This window comes from Brachypodium distachyon, chromosome 1 (genome assembly GCF_000005505.3).
Source record: "Brachypodium distachyon strain Bd21 chromosome 1, Brachypodium_distachyon_v3.0, whole genome shotgun sequence".
Taxonomy (NCBI): domain Eukaryota; kingdom Viridiplantae; phylum Streptophyta; class Magnoliopsida; order Poales; family Poaceae; genus Brachypodium; species Brachypodium distachyon.
In genome coordinates, this window is record NC_016131.3 from 10252987 (window position 1) to 10271328 (window position 18342).

At 41.9% G+C, this 18342-nt stretch overlaps 1 protein-coding gene across 5 annotated transcripts; it reads left to right on the plus strand.

Moving 5' to 3' along the window:
* The first annotated feature begins 1488 nt into the window (after window positions 1-1488).
* On the plus strand, window positions 1489-12494 carry LOC100829161 (rhomboid-like protein 15). 5 transcript variants are annotated; one of them, XM_003561657.4, is made up of 13 exons: window positions 1489-1696; window positions 2129-2294; window positions 2706-3009; window positions 5219-5251; window positions 5341-5432; window positions 5532-5605; window positions 5729-5829; window positions 5902-5989; window positions 9531-9673; window positions 11302-11353; window positions 11436-11489; window positions 11794-11868; window positions 11982-12494. In XM_003561657.4, the coding sequence occupies exons 1-13, from the start codon at window positions 1673-1675 to the stop codon at window positions 11985-11987; spliced, it is 1212 nt and encodes a 403-aa protein (XP_003561705.1). In that variant the 5' UTR covers window positions 1489-1672; the 3' UTR covers window positions 11988-12494. The 5 variants fall into 5 exon arrangements, 4 of the variants coding, with proteins under 4 accessions (XP_003561705.1, XP_010231959.1, XP_010231967.1 ...); XM_010233657.3 differs by having other exon boundaries at window positions 9531-9628; XR_730815.3 differs by lacking the exon at window positions 11982-12494 and having other exon boundaries at window positions 9531-9605.
* Window positions 12495-18342: the final 5848 nt, after the last annotated feature.

The window sequence follows — 18342 nt, forward strand, 5'->3', positions numbered from 1 at the left end:
AAATGCCTTTCACACCTTCAGGAGGAGAAGAAGCCTAGTGCTGTCCAAGCCTGGAACCGGCCGCCTGCTGAGTTTGTTAAGATCAATTGTCATGGGGCCTTCCAAGCTAGTCCTTCCGATCCTGAGTTCTTGTTGTGGTGGGAGTAGCTGTTAGTCCGGAGGGTGGGGATGCATTGCTAGAGACACTACCGGTGACATTATATTTGCAGCTGCCGGTAAAATCCCCCGGACACAGGATACGTTACACGTTGAGAGTGAAGCTGTTTTGCGGACGTGTCTGTATGCAGGAGCCAAGGAATGGGCAGAATCATCGTAAAGACAAATTGTCTGAATCTTCAGCGTGCCCTTTAGTCCACATATCATGATGCAGCGCACTTCGAGCGAAAAAATATCCAGGGCTCTCACCTCTTTAGGTGCTACCGTGCTACAAATCCATGATAGCACCACTAAAAGGTTTTCAATTTTTTAAATAAATTGCGTGAGTTCATAAGAAATGTGTCTATATTAAAATTTCAACTCTAAATTCGATATACGCAGAAAGAAATAAAAGACAAATGCAAACATGAATAGTATCAGAAATTTGTCTTTTGTGTTTTTATCGTTTTGCGACCTATTCACATCTGGATTTGTCTTTTTTTATTTCTTTATGCATATAGTGAATTTGGATTTAAAACTTTGCAAAGTGGTAGACACGTATCTTAATTATGAACCAACTCAGTTTACTTCGAAATTTTTAAAAACATTTTAGGGATGCAAGCGTGCGTTGGTAGTACGGTAGCATCTAAAGGAGCGAGAGCACTCGATATTTCCTTGGATTGGAGCCATGTCTGGAGAACTGAACTTTATCCTCCGTACTGGTTTCATTGAGTTTAGAGTCCTTTTTTTGCCCAAAGGCATGTGTTGACCGCGATGGGTTTGTTGGTGCTTGGGAACTTTATGTCTGATGTATTCCGTCTCGTGACCGTCAATTTGGCCGCATCTAAGAGTTAATAGAAATGCATGCGTTATTTTCTTTAACACCTTTAACAGCCTGAAGTAAAAAACCGTTTAATTTTAAATCTGAAATTCACAAAACCAGATAATCATCCCATTATGCGGTTTTCATACTGAGATGGCCAATTTAGGACGGTTTTGTAGCTGGTTAGGATTTTTTACCTCAATTTTGACCTGCTGATTTTCTTTGAGAGGATTTTGACCTGCTGATGTGGTGTTAGAGCGTCAGCCGCACCCTTTTCCTGGCCCAATTTATTTTCTTTAAAAGACCAAACCGGCCGAAACAGCGCGGACGGGCCTAATGGCCATCGGGTCCTCGGGCCGAAATAAGCCCGGGCCATGTTAGTTTCCAGATCTAGGCCCGTAGGCCGGCCCGCGACAGCACGAAATGGTTTCTGGCCGACGCGTGTCGTCCAGTTTTCGTGACCGGGCCGGCCCGATGGCTATCATTCTTCACTCTTCAGGCTACTTTTACAGCTTAACCCCTAGAAGCTTCGATATTTTTGCGAGCAGGACGCAAGCCCCTTCCGTTCCGTCCCGTAGCTCGGAAGCAACGGCTCAATTCTTCTCGCGTCGCACCCCACCAAAACCCTCGGGATCTCGGTATTCGGTACCTTCCGCACAAATCTTTCCACCCCTGCAACCCGGCGGATCCACCACCACCGGAAGCGAGCCCGAGATGCGGCCCAATATCATCACCGAGGTAGGGTTTCTGTTCCCAATTTCGATTTCGAGTAATTTTTGCGGGACGCCTTTGGATCTGGAACACAGTAGCTTCAAATCGTCGCGAGGTTGGTCTCGCCACTAAACCCTAGGGATTCCACTGAGAAGCGCTATTAGGAATTCGTGGAGTGGACCCGTTAAGTGCAGGGGTTCGCTAGCCAAGTGGTTGCGTGAAATTAAGCTGCAAATGAAGAGGATTAAATGCTTTGGACCAAATTATGATGTGTTCTATTTCAGGGCAGTTGTTCTGGTTCCCCTTGTTTGATAAAGACAGCTGCCTCACTGTTAGATTTGTAGGAGATTGTTGTAAAGCTCTTAGAATAGGGTTTGTGCAGGGCATTTAGTGGAGCGGAGTATAACAAGAAAAGTGACGTGGTTTATGTTTCTTACATGATTTCTTTTGTGGATGCAGGCTGGGATTACAACTAGGTTTAACCAGTGGTGGAGCAGCACTCCGTTCATTACTTCAGGTGTTATCTTAATATGCGGGGCGATATATTTGGTGTGCTTGTTGATTGGATATGACTCCTACCGTGAGATATGCTTCTTGCCTTCTGCAGTAGCTTCACATTTTCAAGGTCTGTTTAATTCACCTTTCTTTCTTTCTTTTTTGCTGCCTAAACCAACAAGTGCGGAACCCTTTGTCATTGGCGCTATAAGGGGAACATACTTCATTTTTAAGGAACAGCAAGGCCAACCTTTTAGATTCCTCGACTACTTAGAGGAAACTGGGACTGGGGTAAAACCATGACCATAACGAGCTCACTACCTATCTAAAGTAGGCCTAGAGCACTGTCACATGACTCAAGCTGTGGCAACAAGCTGACTGAGTTCAATACACACAATAAATGACAAAAGAGTAGACTCAAACTAGGATGGCTCTCCTCTCTTCTAGGAACCCTATCTCTGAAGAAGCTCAAGACTTTGTTTTTTCCTACTATGAAGATTACATTGAAGTTTACCCTTACATGGTTCATATTTTCTTTCAGTGTACAGGTTCTACACATCTGTTCTGTTTCATGGATCTTTGCTTCATGTTCTATTCAACATGCTAACCTTAGCACCCTTGGGTACCGAGTTGGAGAGAATCATGGGATCAGTCCGTCTCTTATTCCTGATGTTCCTTCTCGCAACGACTAATGCAGTTCTTCATCTCATTGTTGCCTTCTTGGTGGCTTATAATCCTCTATACCCTGTCCCATCTCTTGTGGATGAATGTTCTATTGGCTTTTCTGGAGTTCTATTCTCAATGATTGTCATCGAGACAAGTCTGAGTGGAGTACAATCTCGAAGGTCATTGCTTCTCCTGGTAGTTAATTATACATCGTATCCATTTTGATGATTTATGTGAGGGCTCATTTCATGTGGGAGGAATCGGGTATGTCACAAATACACGTGCTGGGTCCGTACCAATTAGAGTGAATTCCTTTTTTACCCCCTAGTTTCACTTTTTTGACGCAAATTACCCCATTTAGTGAGATTTCTACAATTTTACCCCATTTAGTGAAACCTTTGCCACTTATTACCCCACCTAATAGTTTCCCCTGTTTTATCCCAATTATGACAACTTGGTTCCGCATGTCATAGGCGTTCCTGGGTATCCCGTCGTGCGGCTGATAAACCGAATGCCCTTGAGTTGCAATTGGTGCCAGAACCCGACTGGTTTAGCGGGGCAGCATGGATGCCGCTCGCAGGCGGCCACCTCCTGCTGCAGCTGCTGCTCGGGTACTGCCTGCATGCACATAGAGGACAGCAGCGGGAGGAAGCGTATTAGAGGCTGGGAGGCCATGTGCAGGCACACGACAATGCTCTCCACCAAAATGGATATACATCTTGCCGATCAGTTCTACAGTACTTATAAGCTGTACCAGCGGAGAAGTACGTGGAGATAGAGTAGGCAGGTGCAGCATCTCATGCTCCACTGCAGCTGAGCTCGTCCACGGGCCACGGTCTCGGAGCCATTATTCTGGTTGTGCCAATGTTTGTAACGTTGGCGCCCCTGTCGTCAGCATGACACTGCTCACGACCATGGACTGGCCTCGTCCAGCTCCAGAATCACCTTCACAATGTCGTTGTGGAGGTGATGACACCGCAGCATTGATCCGCCGACGCCCCCCACCGCCTCGCGACGGTGTTCATATGGACGGCCTCTACCAAAGCTTCCTTCTGCTGCTGTCCTCTGCGTGCATGCTGGTGGCGCACGAACAACAGCTGCAGCGGGAGGGGGCCGGGGCTGCCCGCGAGCGGTACCGCGTCCAGGCTGCCCGACTGAACCGGTAAGCCCAAACTGTCATCATAGGCATCCTAGGAATGTCATGACGTGTAGGCCCAAACTGTCATCATAGGGGGGAAACAGGAAAAAATCTTAAATGGGGTAAAAAGTGGCAAAAGTTTCACTAAATGGGGCAAAATTATGGAAATTCCACTAAATAGGTAATTCGTGTCACAAAAATGAATTTAGAGGGTAAAAAATGGAATTTACTCTACCAATTACCATATTTTTGGCGTGCAGAATATAAGATTGTAAAATGTTCAAATATCATGTCATTTTAAATGTTAAGTTGATGATGCTGTTAGACTAATATCATATGATCAGTTGTCGGCCATCATTGGTTATTTTTTATACATTTAATTACCAGCAATTGATAAATTAGGAGTACTTACTCTGCTATAAAGGAGCATGTCTAGTGCAATGCCATATCTAGATGCAATTATGCTGCATTTTCCGACATGGACTGTTGGATAAATATTAGATGGAACCATTGTGGGGGCAAACGACTTTCCTGTTTACGGCGGGGTTATCCTGGAAACATTAATTGAGTCCTCATGAATCTGATATGTCCTCCACTTACCCAATGGCCCACGAGAAAATATTAGAAACAAATATGTGTTTTCAGTTTTTGCTACGTAGATAGCTTGACCTACTATAATTTCCTAAAAGTCCTTTATTTTTTTAGTTGTTTCTTTTTAATGTCCTTGGTATAGTTGCAAGAGCATCTTCACTCATTAGACAAGGATCTAGAAATGTTAAATATAATCATTCTTCATTTTCAGAAAGAAATCACCCTTCCATGAGGAAATACTGGAAACAAATATGTGTTGTTGGTTTTTACTGGATAAGCTACTCCCTCCGTCCAACAAAAGATGTCTCAAGTTTGTCAAAATTTGGATGTATCTAGACATGACTTAGTGTATAGATGCATTTAAATTTAGTCAAAGTTGAGACATCCTTTGTTGGATGGAGGAAGTACTATAATTTCCTACAAATCCTTCTTTATTTTTTGTTGGTTGTTGCTTTTCAATGTCCTTGGTATAGCTGCAAGAACATCTTCACTCGTTAGGCAAGGACCTAGAAATGTTCAATATAATCATTCTTCATTTTCAGAAAGAAATCACCCTTCTCCTTGAATGCCTGCCTACTTCCAATTTTCTGAAAGAAGCTAGAACTTTTCTATTTTATGATATTCATTGATTGTGAACTGATCCCTCTTCCATTTGCCAGTGTCTTCGGTCTCTTCAACATCCCTGCAAAATGGTACCTATTCTGTGGACTTGTTGAATTCTTCACTTCCAGTTTAGTACTACATGTTTATGCATCAATATTATAAATGTGTACGTTGTCAGGTATGCATGGATTTTGCTGATACTGTTTCAGTTTCTCGCGAGTAATGTTTCATTGCTGGGGCACCTATCTGGCATCTTGTCTGGGTTTGCATGTTTGTCCCTTGTACCCTTTTGATCTTCTCCTTTTAAATCTTAACGAGCTAGATTAGTTATTATCATCATCCTTCTTGATCCTTTTTTATTTCCCTCAGATACTTATGGACTGTTCAACTACTTGCTGCCGGGACCATCATTTTATTCTTCTATAGAAGGCTTGTCACTGCTAGTAAGTTTTGCCTAAATGTATCAAGTTGTCCTTATCATATTGCCTTCCATAGTCCATTTTCCTCAGTGGGATTTTTATTTTTGTCAATATAACGATATTTATATTAACGATTTTGGATGTCAGTCTATTTGTGTTAGGCGTCCTGGCTTTATTCTCTGTACTGGAGGGACTACATATGGCCAGCTTCCTACACATTATAACATGTCCACCAGCACTGCACCAAGGTATTGTTTCCGAATTTATTTATATTCATCTGATGTTCCTGAAAGTAGTAAATTAACTTCTTGCATTTACAGCTCTCTGATAAATGGAAATTTGTTGAGAAATATTTCATCATGGATACCAAGTAGACAAACATCAACTACTGAAGCATCCCCTACTCAGGTACTCCCTCCTTCCCAATTTAGAGGTTGTTTTAGTTCGTTCACGAATACCTTGGCATAAAATAGCACAGCATAAACTGGCCGGCTCAGAGTAACGCCCGCAGCGCATTGGATGACAATTGCATTAGAACTTCAACTATCACTTGTGTGTTTTGGCCGCATATTTTCTGCAGCTTGCATCTATGCACATGCACCAATGAATGGGCCATGCGAAGACTGCACGGGCCAGTGCATGCGAGCATTGATCGGTAACCAGAATAGATAGAGATGGAAACCAAAGCCATTAGTTACTACCTGAAACGACCAAAGCGATTAGTGCATGCAGCCATTAGTTGCTACCTAAAAAGACCTCTAATATGGGAAACAAGAAAAAACTCTGAATCAACCTATAACTTGGGGAGAGAGTATAAAAGTAAGAATGCAGTTTACTATACTCATGTGTTAAGTGTAGTTTTCTGTTTATCTCATCATCTACTCAGGGTTTAGGTGATGTTTTCTCAAACATAGGGTTTTAGGTGATCATCGTAGTAATAATTGGCTCCAATCTGATCTGGTTTGCACCCATCAAGAAGGAATAGTTGGTTAATCTAATTGGCAACCATGTGCATGGTTGCTTTACCATGCGGCGGCTTTCAATGGAGACCCCCCTATAAGGGAGGGAGGCATGCATGCAGGGAATATTCCTCCTCAAAAGTATTAATTACTAAATTCGGTTTTTCAAAATGATTTATCTCCTAAACCGTTAATCCGAATAAAGATCCGTTTTCACAGTTGAGTCCGTCTTGATGAGTGCTTCAAAACAAGACCACATTTCATTATGTTTTGACGATATTTTTTTCAACTTCACTGGTTACCAGGTTATACTATCATGGTTACCATGTTAGATGTTAACAGTTACCATATTAATAATCGGTTCATGAATAATATATGGCTACCAAGTAAAAAATATGTATTGAAGTGTTTCAACAAGAGATTTCATCGGATCATAAAAATACAATGATCCAAGTTTTATGCATAAGTACACGCTGATGCTCAGCAAACTGGTAACCAAGTGATATTAACCTGGTAAACAAGTGACTATAACCTGGTAACCAAGCGATCATAACCTTGTAACTTGTGACGAAAAAAAAGTCGTCAAAACATATCAACATGGATCTCGGCATGATTAAGCTAACAGTGAAAACGGATCGTCAATCGGGTGCACGGTTTAGGAGATAAAAGATTAAAAAATCAAAAGGAAAGAGTTTCATGAATTTTAGCCTGCATGGGGAAGCCGCACGCTAAGGTTAGTGTGGGCACGTGTGCCCTCTAGTGGGAGTTTATAGAACTGCAGTTGTGTATGCTATTGTTCTGGTCCTTCTGGATCTACTACAAAATAAACCATGTGATACAGAGATAGGGCTAATTGATTTGTGGAGAAGCTCCTGGAAGCTGTCTCGTGAAGTTTCTATACGCTTGCAAAAATTCATCAAGATTGAATCATTCCAGGATAGACTACATGATTAAGTAATAGTTGGTTTAGCTATCAATTTCTTATAACGTGATTGTCTGAGTGAGGGGCAACTTATTCTAAGCATTCATGTAGATAGAATCAAAAGCTAAACTTGCAGTAATACAATAATTCTTATTAGACAATTTAGGCCAAAATTTATATGTAAAGCTCTGTAATACAAAACTCGACCTGCAAAGGGGTAAGCCACCCCCAGGCATTTGCATTAGGGCTCATTTGGTTGCAAGGATAGAAAATACCAGGGAAGCAAACCCCTAGAGGGAATTTCCATGGGCAAATGGGATCCCCTTCCCTGGTGGGGGAGCTTTCTGAGCAAATCCCTGTTACGATTTGGAACCAAATGGTAGGGAGGAAAGTAATGGGGAGGAGGGAGATTGGAACGTGGGGCTCTTCACCTGAAGCAGCAGGTGCCGCTTTTTGCAGGAGGGAGAAGATAGAGATCCTCCATTGCTGCTAGCGTTAGGAAGAAGATAGGGACCCGCCATTGCTGCTCGCAGGAGGGAGAAGGCGAGGCTGCCGGGGTCGCTGCTCGCGGGAGGAGAAGGAGAGGCCGGCGTTGCTGCTTGCGGGAGCGAAGGCGAGGCCGCCGCCGGCATTGCCGCTCGTGGAGGAGATCGCGGGAGGAAGACCCGAAATTTCCTCGTTGGGTGGGCGTCCAAACACGCGTCCGAACTACCCGGGGCAAGATTGGCCCATGGAATTTTCTGCCAGGGAACAGTCCAGGATCCCGGAGGGGTTTGGAGCAACCAAATGAGCCTTTAAGAAGAAGACCTTCTCACGCAGGTCAAGAAAGCCCCGAACCCCTGCCCCACCCATACACAGCGGCACCGAAGCCCGTGTGAGGCCGGGCGGGCCTTAGGTCTGTGCTTAAGGTGTGGGACAGACGAGGGGATTTTTTAACCCCAGCCTGAAATTCGCTCCCACGGGGAGTCGAACTCAGTACCTGAGGAGTGCTACTAGAGTTGCTCCCTTAACCATTATGGCAAGGGCTCCTTCACAAGCTCTGTAATGCATATACTCTGTACTGTACATTGGACCAATTTTAATTAGCGGACTATAGCGCTGATATGGTGGTTTGGGAGTAGGCCCGCTACAGCTACGATGTTTTAGCACCAAATAGGGTAAACGCTAATCGCTAAACAGCAATTAGCACTAAAATTGGACCTGATTTAGTGCTAAGTTCCCACCGGCCCAAAAAATTCAGCCCAGAATGTTATTTGTGTGGCCCATTCCCCATTCCCTCTTCTCTCCGAAAATCACTGTGTGAACCCTAGCCTCCATTCCTCATTCCATTCTCTCCTGAAAAAACAGCTGCTGCCGGCGGACGATCTGGAATGGTTTCAGCTATGACAGCGGATACGAACAGCGGCTGCTGCTCCCGGCCACTATCCGCTGCTGCTGCTCCCTGCCACACTCTGCTGCTCCTGGAGCCAATGTCTCAGGCCCAGCCACCTCCGGTCGCATGCAATCAGCTCTCTCCTGTCTCCTCTCATTTCGATTTGTTTGGTTGTTGACTTATTGTATATTGCTTGGCCGCGTGAAGATTTTACTGCTAATTTCCCAAGAGTTACTCTTGTGATTAATTGGTTATATGCATGTATATGTGATATATGATGGCTGATTGGGTCATTATTTTTTTGTTTTTTCATGATTTTTGCAAAACCGCTAAACGGGCTTAGCACCGCTATAGTTGCGCTATAGCTTTTCTTAGCTGCTGGAGAAGCTGCCGCTAAATCTCTTAGCCTGCTTTTCAAAACTTTGATATTGGACAGTTATCCATTGAAACAGCAGTCATGCTTGATTTTCACTTAGTTGATATGGGTGTTATCTCCTATGTGTCCTGTACTTCATGGTTATGGTTGTTTTTTAGCCATCAAATGATGCTGTCCAATAGATATATCTGTCCTAAGCTTATAAGATTCTTCATTTTCATCTAACAAGTACACCACAAGGATCTATACACGATCTTTCTAAAATACGGGTTATCCCTACAATTTATGAGCTAAAGTCTTTGCTGCATATTCTCCCGTAGGAACAAGAAGATCCCAGATTTCCAGGGAGAGGACGTACACTTGCTTCTACAGGAACCGAACCAACTGCAAGGGAGGCAAGTGCAAATTTGCATGCTAGGTTGTTGGATAACACAACTCCAAGTGACCCTCTAACGAATTCACAGTAATGCATTTTCTACTTGACACTTCTTCAATGCATTACACATCCACACGGCAGTCATGTATACAATGAAAGTATAACATCGTATGAAGTAAGAACGTCTTGGAATAGACAAATTGAATATTTCTAAATCAGTTTCTCGTAACCAAACAAAACCTGCATCGTACTTGGAACTTTGTACTTAAGATCTAACTGCAAATTAAGTTATGCACTCCTGGAAACTTGAGATATCCAAGCAAGAGTAGATGGCACAAAAGAAAAAGAGGCTGAGAAAAATGATTATGATAGATTGCAACCTTGTCATTGATTCAGTTTTACATGCAATAAATTCCTGATATCCAGAAGACTTCGTATCAGTAGTAGCATTTGTTTTCGTGCTCTCAAAATAGGGTGAAGTTTTGACTTGTTCAACAAGCGGGGCAAACAGAACAGAGAATATTATTGGAAAGAAGGCATGAGGAGAAGCAGAAATAACATAGTCATTGCAGTTGTCTTAACATATAAGAGGTGAGGGGTGATTAGTGGGTAGTTGGTAATGTGGGAATTGAACATGTTAGCATGAGCGGATGGGTCGGAAGGGATGTGAGGTGTGTAGGTAAGGTGACAAAACGGTTTTACCAGTGCAAGAACAGTTTTTTTTTTACGAATGATTTCTGTTTAAGACTATTAGAGCCATGGTCGTTTTATTGACTCAAAACTGTCTGGGAATTGGGATGCCCCTGTTTTTTCTTCTACGTCTTTGAGTAGCTCGTGCACTTTATTGTTCTTGCGCAGACAATCACAAAGGTCATTTAACTGATCTAGTTTTCATGAAAAGAACTGTTACTCTCCACCAAGCATTTAGCTTATTTATGGTTGTAAACTAATATGGATCTCTTCTAGCCTGTTATTGTGATATGAGTGCTGGATCAAAAATATAAATGTTGAATGCCTATATACTACTCCCTCCATTTGGGTTTATAAGGCTCCTATTGAAGTTTGTGCCACACTTTGACTAACAATTATTCAAATCATATTTAGTATATGTATATAAAAGTTATACCATTAGAAAGAGTTTTTCAATGTGAATCCAACAATATATCTTTTGTGCCGCAATAATCTCATATTACCAGTGTAATTTTTGGTCAAAGTTTGGCATAAAATTCCGCACGGGTCTTATAAACCCAAACGGAGGGAGTATACAACGGTACTGTTGGGACGTTTGCTGTCAGAGGATATGGATGTAATTTTATACTGCTGGGTAGTGTTGTATAGTCTCTAATTTTTTATGCGCTCTTCTTGCCATAGCGAACTCACATATAAAAGTAAAGGTGTCATTTATTTTACGCTGTATACCTTTATGACTATGAACCATCAGGTACAACATGTATAAAACAGTCTCCTTTTTTTTATGTAAGATGCCTTTGAGAAGCTAGACAGTGGCTTATACAAGCTTATTCTGTTTTTCCTGGAGACCTTGAGAAGCGAGACAGCGGCTTATACAAGCTTATTCTGTTTTCCTGGAGACATCAAGCAAGATCATTTTTCCTTGCTGTTACATGACACACATATGAAGTAGTAATTGCAGCATCTTCTTCTAATACGAGAATGTACCTAACTAATTCGTATTTTTTCTCCTTCAATTTTAACAGGCTTACAGCAGCAAACACAGTCAGGGCTGATGCCACCGTAACAACTGACCAGGTACTGTGTTTTGTAACGTCTGGTTTCTTGTGGAATCTTGCTGTTGGTTTAGTAATAATCAGTGGCAAGTTATTCTGTGCAGCCTGATACATTTGATGAAGAGCTCAAGAAGCTGGTCGGAATGGGATTTGAGAAGGTACTTCATGGCTTGTCCCTATCGTACTAGTGTATTGTCTTATCATGTCCTTGCTGTCTACGAAGTCCACCCATACTACATTTTTGAACGGGTAAAACGAACACTGTTGCCAATATTGTCTGCATGGTTGGCTAGTGCACTGTGACTGGTGAGTTAGAATATTAAGTAACTGCATTGTTGCTCATGCTAGATGACACTTGCAGGAAGACATAGCTAACTCTTCAAGTCATATGCCTTATATAAGATGCCACAATTGTTTTAACTATACAGGTTTGTATTTATGTTGGTGGTTACTTTGCTGCAGACTCAGGCTGAAGTTGCTCTTGCTGCAGCTGATGGAGATACAAATGTTGCTATTGAGATTCTCATGAGTCAGCAGGTTCGTACTGATATATTTATGCAGGCATTGTCGTTAATTTGGTGCTCATAGTAATGTGATTCCTCTTGACATCCCTGTCTATTTTCTTGTGGTTCCTTCGTGGTTGATATCAGGATTAGAGATTAACACCATACAATGCTATTCAAAGCAACCGCAGCTATCGAGCATGTACTTGTTATGAAGGCTGAGTTCAGACTAGATAGTGGAATTTGAAAATGATGCCAATGTGGTTGTTGAACAAGACTCCGTTGATCATGCTTGTGTTAAGGTGCAGAAGCTACCGTCTACTTGTATCTCAAATCTACTGACGCAGAAGTCTGAAGGCATCAGCTGACTGATTTCACCAGTCCGTCCACCGTAGCGTATAGATCTCTCTACCACCAGATGTCATGTATTTTGTGTTTTGGTTTTGTTAGAGTAAACAAATCTTGATGGACAACAATCCGATATGGGCATCTAGCCATATTTTACTAGTGCTGCACTAAGATTGCTTGCAGAAAAACAAACAGAACATAGCGAACAGAAAAAACTGTCACCCTTGGGCATTGTTTGCTTCCGATTAACATTCTTAACAGAGAAAATGTAGCACTGCAATGTTAAATAAAGTTCCCAATTTTTTTTCCGAAGAATCAGAAGTGGTCACTTAACCGTTTTGTTCATGTAACCTACATTGATTAGGCAATTGGCATGTTTTTCCATAGAACATACTCCCTCTATTAAATCTGTAAAAGAAATCTACCAAGCTCACTCCAACTTAGGTTTATTAAATCTGTTATGATCTACTTAATAGCATACATACTGATATTATAGATATTTGGTACATTTTTCTGTACTTTGGTCAAATTTTAAAAAGTTTGACTTGGGACTATAGGTGGCTATCGGGCCGGGCTTTTTTGAAAAGCCCGGTAGCCTGACGGGTTTGGCCCGTTTGTGCCTGGCCCGGCACATATATACCCATCTGTGCCGTGCCCGGGCTTCAGCCTCAGCCCCCTGGCACAGGCCTGTTTATATTATTATTTTTAGGATTACATATTTGGTCCATTAACCCTCTCAATTCTAACCCAACTCACCGTTTCTTCTTGTTTTGGTTCAGCCCATTTTTATTTTCCTTTAATTTGGCCCAGCCCAACATGTTTATTTTTTCAGCAATCTGGCCCATGTGCGGAGGTAGGCCTGTCGGGCCTTAACGGGCTTGGGCCGGCCGGGCGCAGTGCCGCGCCTGGGCCTGGAGGTTGCGTTTTCGGGCTGGGCCGGCCCGGCCCCTCTATTGCCAGGCTTCACCGGGCCGGGCCCAGGCCAGGCCCGGTAGCCACCTAGACTTGGAACAAATCTAAAACATATTATAATTTCAATCTGAGGGAGTACAAATTTAAATAAAGTTGACGTAGAAGTGTGAAGGCATTTTGGCCATATAGATTTAATAAATCCATAGCAAAATTGTTTTTTTTAGATGAAAGGCTTATCGCCCTGTTTCATTTCAGGAGAAACGAAACACAAAGTCTTGAACAATGATTATAGGCCAGAGGCCACAGCTCAAACGAGCAGGAGCTAAGCAGCATCGAAAAACAACATAGAATCCCAAAACAGCCAAAAACAATTGGCAGCTAAATCATTTACCAACACAGAAGCTATAGATTGTCAGGCAGCTCCCAGTTCGTTTCCATTTTTCTCCAGCGACAGCTTGAGTGGCTTTTTGCTTCTGCCAAGGTGAGAGTCCCAGGGCCCGTCAGAAGTGTTCGCCGCTTCTTGCTCATCGCAGTCTGGGTGTCTCCGAGGCCTTGTTCTCCAGCAGCAGCAAGCACCTGTCCCAGATTTGGATGAACTTTTTCGGGCACAACGGTTGCCAACGCTTTAATAAGCGCAGTAAGTTCTTCCACAGGCCATATGTGTCGAGCAAAGAGTAAGTCATTACGAAATTTCCAAATAGTCCAGACAACAGCAGCTGTGATCATGTTAAGCGTCCCATTTCGTTTATTGCACAATCAGAAGTTGCCAGTCGTTCATACGATAAGATCTCAGGTTTCTGAATAATATCAGCAAACTCTTGAAAAAGTAATCTAGCTACCACACAGTTAAAGAATAAGTGAGCGATAGATTCAGATTCTGTACAGAACAAACAAGTACTATATTTTAACTCCTGCCTCTTTCCCAGGTTGTCTCTAGTGAGCAGCTTGTTATTACTAAGCAACCACAAAAACATGTGTATCTTCGGTGGTACAGTGATCTGCCAAAGAGCAGGTACATACAAAATTTCTCTAAAGTTAACCACCGCATAGAGGGATTGTGAGGAATAAATTCCAGAATTATTAAGTTTCCACATCATTTGGTCTTGTTCATCTGTTAATTCAATGCTAGACAGGATCTGGGACAGCAGTCCCCATTGTTCAATTAATCTAGGCCAAAAAGTTCTCCAAAAAGGACAGCCTAATTTCATTATTGTCCAAACTTCACTCACGGGGGCCATTTGCTCATTGCAAATGATATAAAGGTCCCAAAATTGGATTGCCAGACTTGACCCACCAAACCATTGGTCCTCCCAGAAACGAACGTTTCTTCCATTCCCTATCACCCAGTGATAACCTATTATGGCAGCTTTCCCTGCCCACATGACCCCTTTCCAAAAGGTTGATCTTAACCTGTCATCACATGGTGTGAATCCAGCCTATATCTATGAATCCAGGAAGAAAGTAGTGTGACATTTAGATCTCTAAGGTTGGGTATACCCAAGCCTCCATATTCTTTTTTCATTGCCATCATATCCCAGTTTGCCAAATGATATTTATGATGTCCTTCATAATTGTCCCACAAACAGTGAGCCATTTGTGAATTTATAGCATGAATTGCCCAATTTGGAAATTTAATTACAAACAGCAGGTAGATTGGGATACTCGCTAAACAAGCCCTGATCAAGATGATCCTACCACCATAAGATAGGAGCCTGCCTCTCCAGCCAGCCACTCTCTTAATGACTTTGTCAATTACAGGCTGGAGATCTTCCTTTCTTTGTTTACTGTGGTGCAAAGGTACACCAAGATAAGTCATAGGGAAGGCCCCCAGTTTGCAACCAAAGATTTGGGCCAAAGAATTAATCTCCTCCTCTTCGAGGTTCATTGTGATAAGATCAGACTTGTGGTAGTTAATTTTCATTCCTGAAATTTGTTCATTTAGAGTAAGAACCCATTTTAGGTTTTGTGCCATTTACATATCATTTTTGAGGAAAATTAATGTGTCATCAGCATGCTGTAAGCTGATGACACCCCCAGGGCAAAACTCAGGGAGCAATCCGAAGATAAGATTTTGATTAGCTACTTTGACAAGCATTCTAGTAAACACATCAGCCACTAAGTTGAACAGGATAGGAGACAAAGGGTCTCCTTGTCTTAGGCCTTTTCCAGTTATAAAGTAACCACTTTCAGAGTCATTTAACCTTATACCAACTGATCCACCATAGATCAGTGCTTGAATTTTTTTGATCCATTTTTGGCTAAAGCCCCTCTGTGTGATCATTTGTTCTAGAAATTCCCAGCTGACTCTGTAATATGCTTTTTCATAGTCAAGTTTCAGTAAAACTCCCTTATCTTTTTTAGAGTGCATCTCATGAATAATTTCATGTGCTGTGACAACACTATCCAATACATATCTCCCTTTGATAATGTAGTTTGGTTGATAGAAATCAACCTGTCTGCACAACTACTTATTCTGATTGTGCACACTTTAGCAAAGATTTTAAAGCTGCAGTTGGTAAGAGCTATAGGTCTGAACTTCTTAAGAGAAGTGGCATCTTGTTCTTTTGGGATCAAGGTTAACATTGCATAGTTTAATCTGTATAGGTCCGCGTTGTTGTTATCAAAGTCTCTAAAGAGATTCAACAGGTCGGATTTAATAGTGTCCCAGAATTTTTGATAGAACAAAAAAGGGAAACCATCTGGTCCTGGAGCACCCTCTGCATAGGAGGAGAAAACAACCTCTTTAATTTCTTCCTCAGAGAAGTTCTGGTCCAACAAGTTGTTTTCTTCTTCTGTAACTGTGTCCTCTGGTCCCCAGAAATCATCAGCTAAACAGATGTCCATTCTTTCTTCTTTACCAAAAAGTTTTTGATAGAAGTCCACAGCTATTTTTAACATGCCAGGTGTATCATGCACCATCCCATTTGGACCCTCCAAAGATACAATTCTCTTCTTCATCCTTCTTTGATTTGCAATGGCATGAAAGTAAGCAGTGTTTTTATCTCCTTCTAGGATGTCTTTTTCTCTAGCTCTTTCGTTTTCAGAGGGGAGCAGTTTTTGTGTTTCAGCCATGATATCAAGGCAGTCATACTCAGCAATTAAAGCTTTTTTGTGTTTCTTTTGTTATGCTTCAATATTAATACTCCAACCTTTCAGGAACTTTCTGAGTCTTCTTATTTTGTATTTCCAAATCTCAATAGCTTTGTGGCATGGACAAGGGAGGGACCAATTTTGGATAATTATGTCAATACAGCCCTCAACTTCCAGCCACCATTTTTCAAACCTGAAGATTTTCCTAACAGGTGCAAAGCTGCCACCACAGTCTAACCACAGGGGTGCATGATCACTCCCAATTCTTGCAAAAGTGGATAAGAGGGAATAGGGGAAGTGTGCTTCCCAACAAGTTGAAACAAAGATTTTGTCTATAGCCGCCATTACAGGGGATTCCTGGTTATTTGACCAGATAAATTGCCTATTGGCAGGTTTTAACTCCATCAGAGTTGATGAGTTAATCCGGTTATTAAACTTGTCAGCCCAAGATTGGTTAATGTTTCCAGAACTTTTCTCATTAGCATTTCTAATTAAATTGAATTCTCCTTCCACTAACATGGGAATCTTCAGTGATGACTTATCAGGATGTGTTGGCATATCGATGATTGTATCAATGGTGTGTATATTCTAGGCAGCCATGGACATATATGCAGTTGTTTTCCTCCCATATCTCACTCAATCAGCCTGTTTTAAAAGAAAATATATACATATTAAGGACAGTGCACACATCCGAGCAGCCATCATACTAATATATATAAGCTAGGAATTAACTACAAATGCATGATTAAGCACCAGATGTGCAATGGTGTGACATCCGTGACTCAACTGTTTTGCGATCACGAGCCACACACCTGTTTACTCTCACACAAATGGGGGTGATACTTAAGCAGTTAGGAAAGTATGGTGTTTAGCCAATCTAAAAACAACATACTTTCTGAAACTAATATAGTACATCATAATTATATCATGACTAGAAAACACAAGTTGTTCAAACGAGTGCTCCAGCAAGCATTTTAGGGTCTCTTTGATTCATAGGAAAAAGATAGGAAATTTTCCTTAGGTGGTACTCTTTTTTTCGAAACGGAGGCAAAACCTTTGCCTCGTCCATTAACTAAGAAGAAGTTTCGATGCAAAAAACCGCTACAACACTCTCAAGAGCCATCGCGAACGGCAACCCCCAAAATTTCAAAATTCTCGTACATCATGTTTTTATCTGTATATTAGTCTAACAACCTACTTAACTAAATACTAAAATACTCCTCTAATCAAGGTTTTTGTGCCGAGTTCGTCTCGTGACTGGCCGCCGGAAGAAAAAACCACCGTTTCCGTCATTCTCGGTTCCACTTGCCTCTGATCGCCTATTGGCCATCTGGAGGTAAGGGGAACCACGGATCAACATCTGGCAATCATCTTGGTACTTTCTTTGTAAGGTTTTGTGTGTCCTTTGCGGCGGAGTCCTGACAATGGAGGCGACGACGCGCGAATTAATGGTCTCCCGGCTTCATCGCCGTTCTGGCGTGGCTATCATGGTCTAACCCACTCCATAGAGTTTGTGGACCTCACGATTCGTAATCTCGTGATTTTCGTCATCTTTCTCATCGGTTTGGCGATGATTCAACGGTTCGACAACCTGTCTTCCGAGGGGTGTATCCCCGGCCACCGTGCGTTTAATTATCTTAAGTTCCCACTCGCTGGGGTGGGCGGCTCAGTAAAACTAGCTATGATTTTAAGGTTAGTCCAAATTATGCAGGTTAGGTTTTCTACTGTTTCATTGCCAGACATTTGGAGAAATATCAAGATGCGAATGGCGCAAGTAGAGAAGTTGGCTTCAAAGAGTTTTTATGTAACTTTCCGTTTATCCGAAATCTTTGTTGTCGTTTTTTTTTCCGATCAGCTGTACTCCGTTCATTGAATAAATAAAGCCAGATCTTTGTTCTGAAAATATCAAGGTTTTATGGCTTTGTGAAGACACGCAGAGTAGTTTACCATTGAATTTTCATAACTCATATGAACTATACTGGTAATACTTATTTATGTAATATCTTACTTGAACTATTTTTTAACATTATATGCAAAATTTGAATCTTCTGTTGGTATTTTCCAGCTACAGGTCCGAGCTTAACTACCGTGATACAATGCAACGTTTTCTGAAACTAGTATAGTACATCATAATTATATCAGGATTAGAGATCAGCAC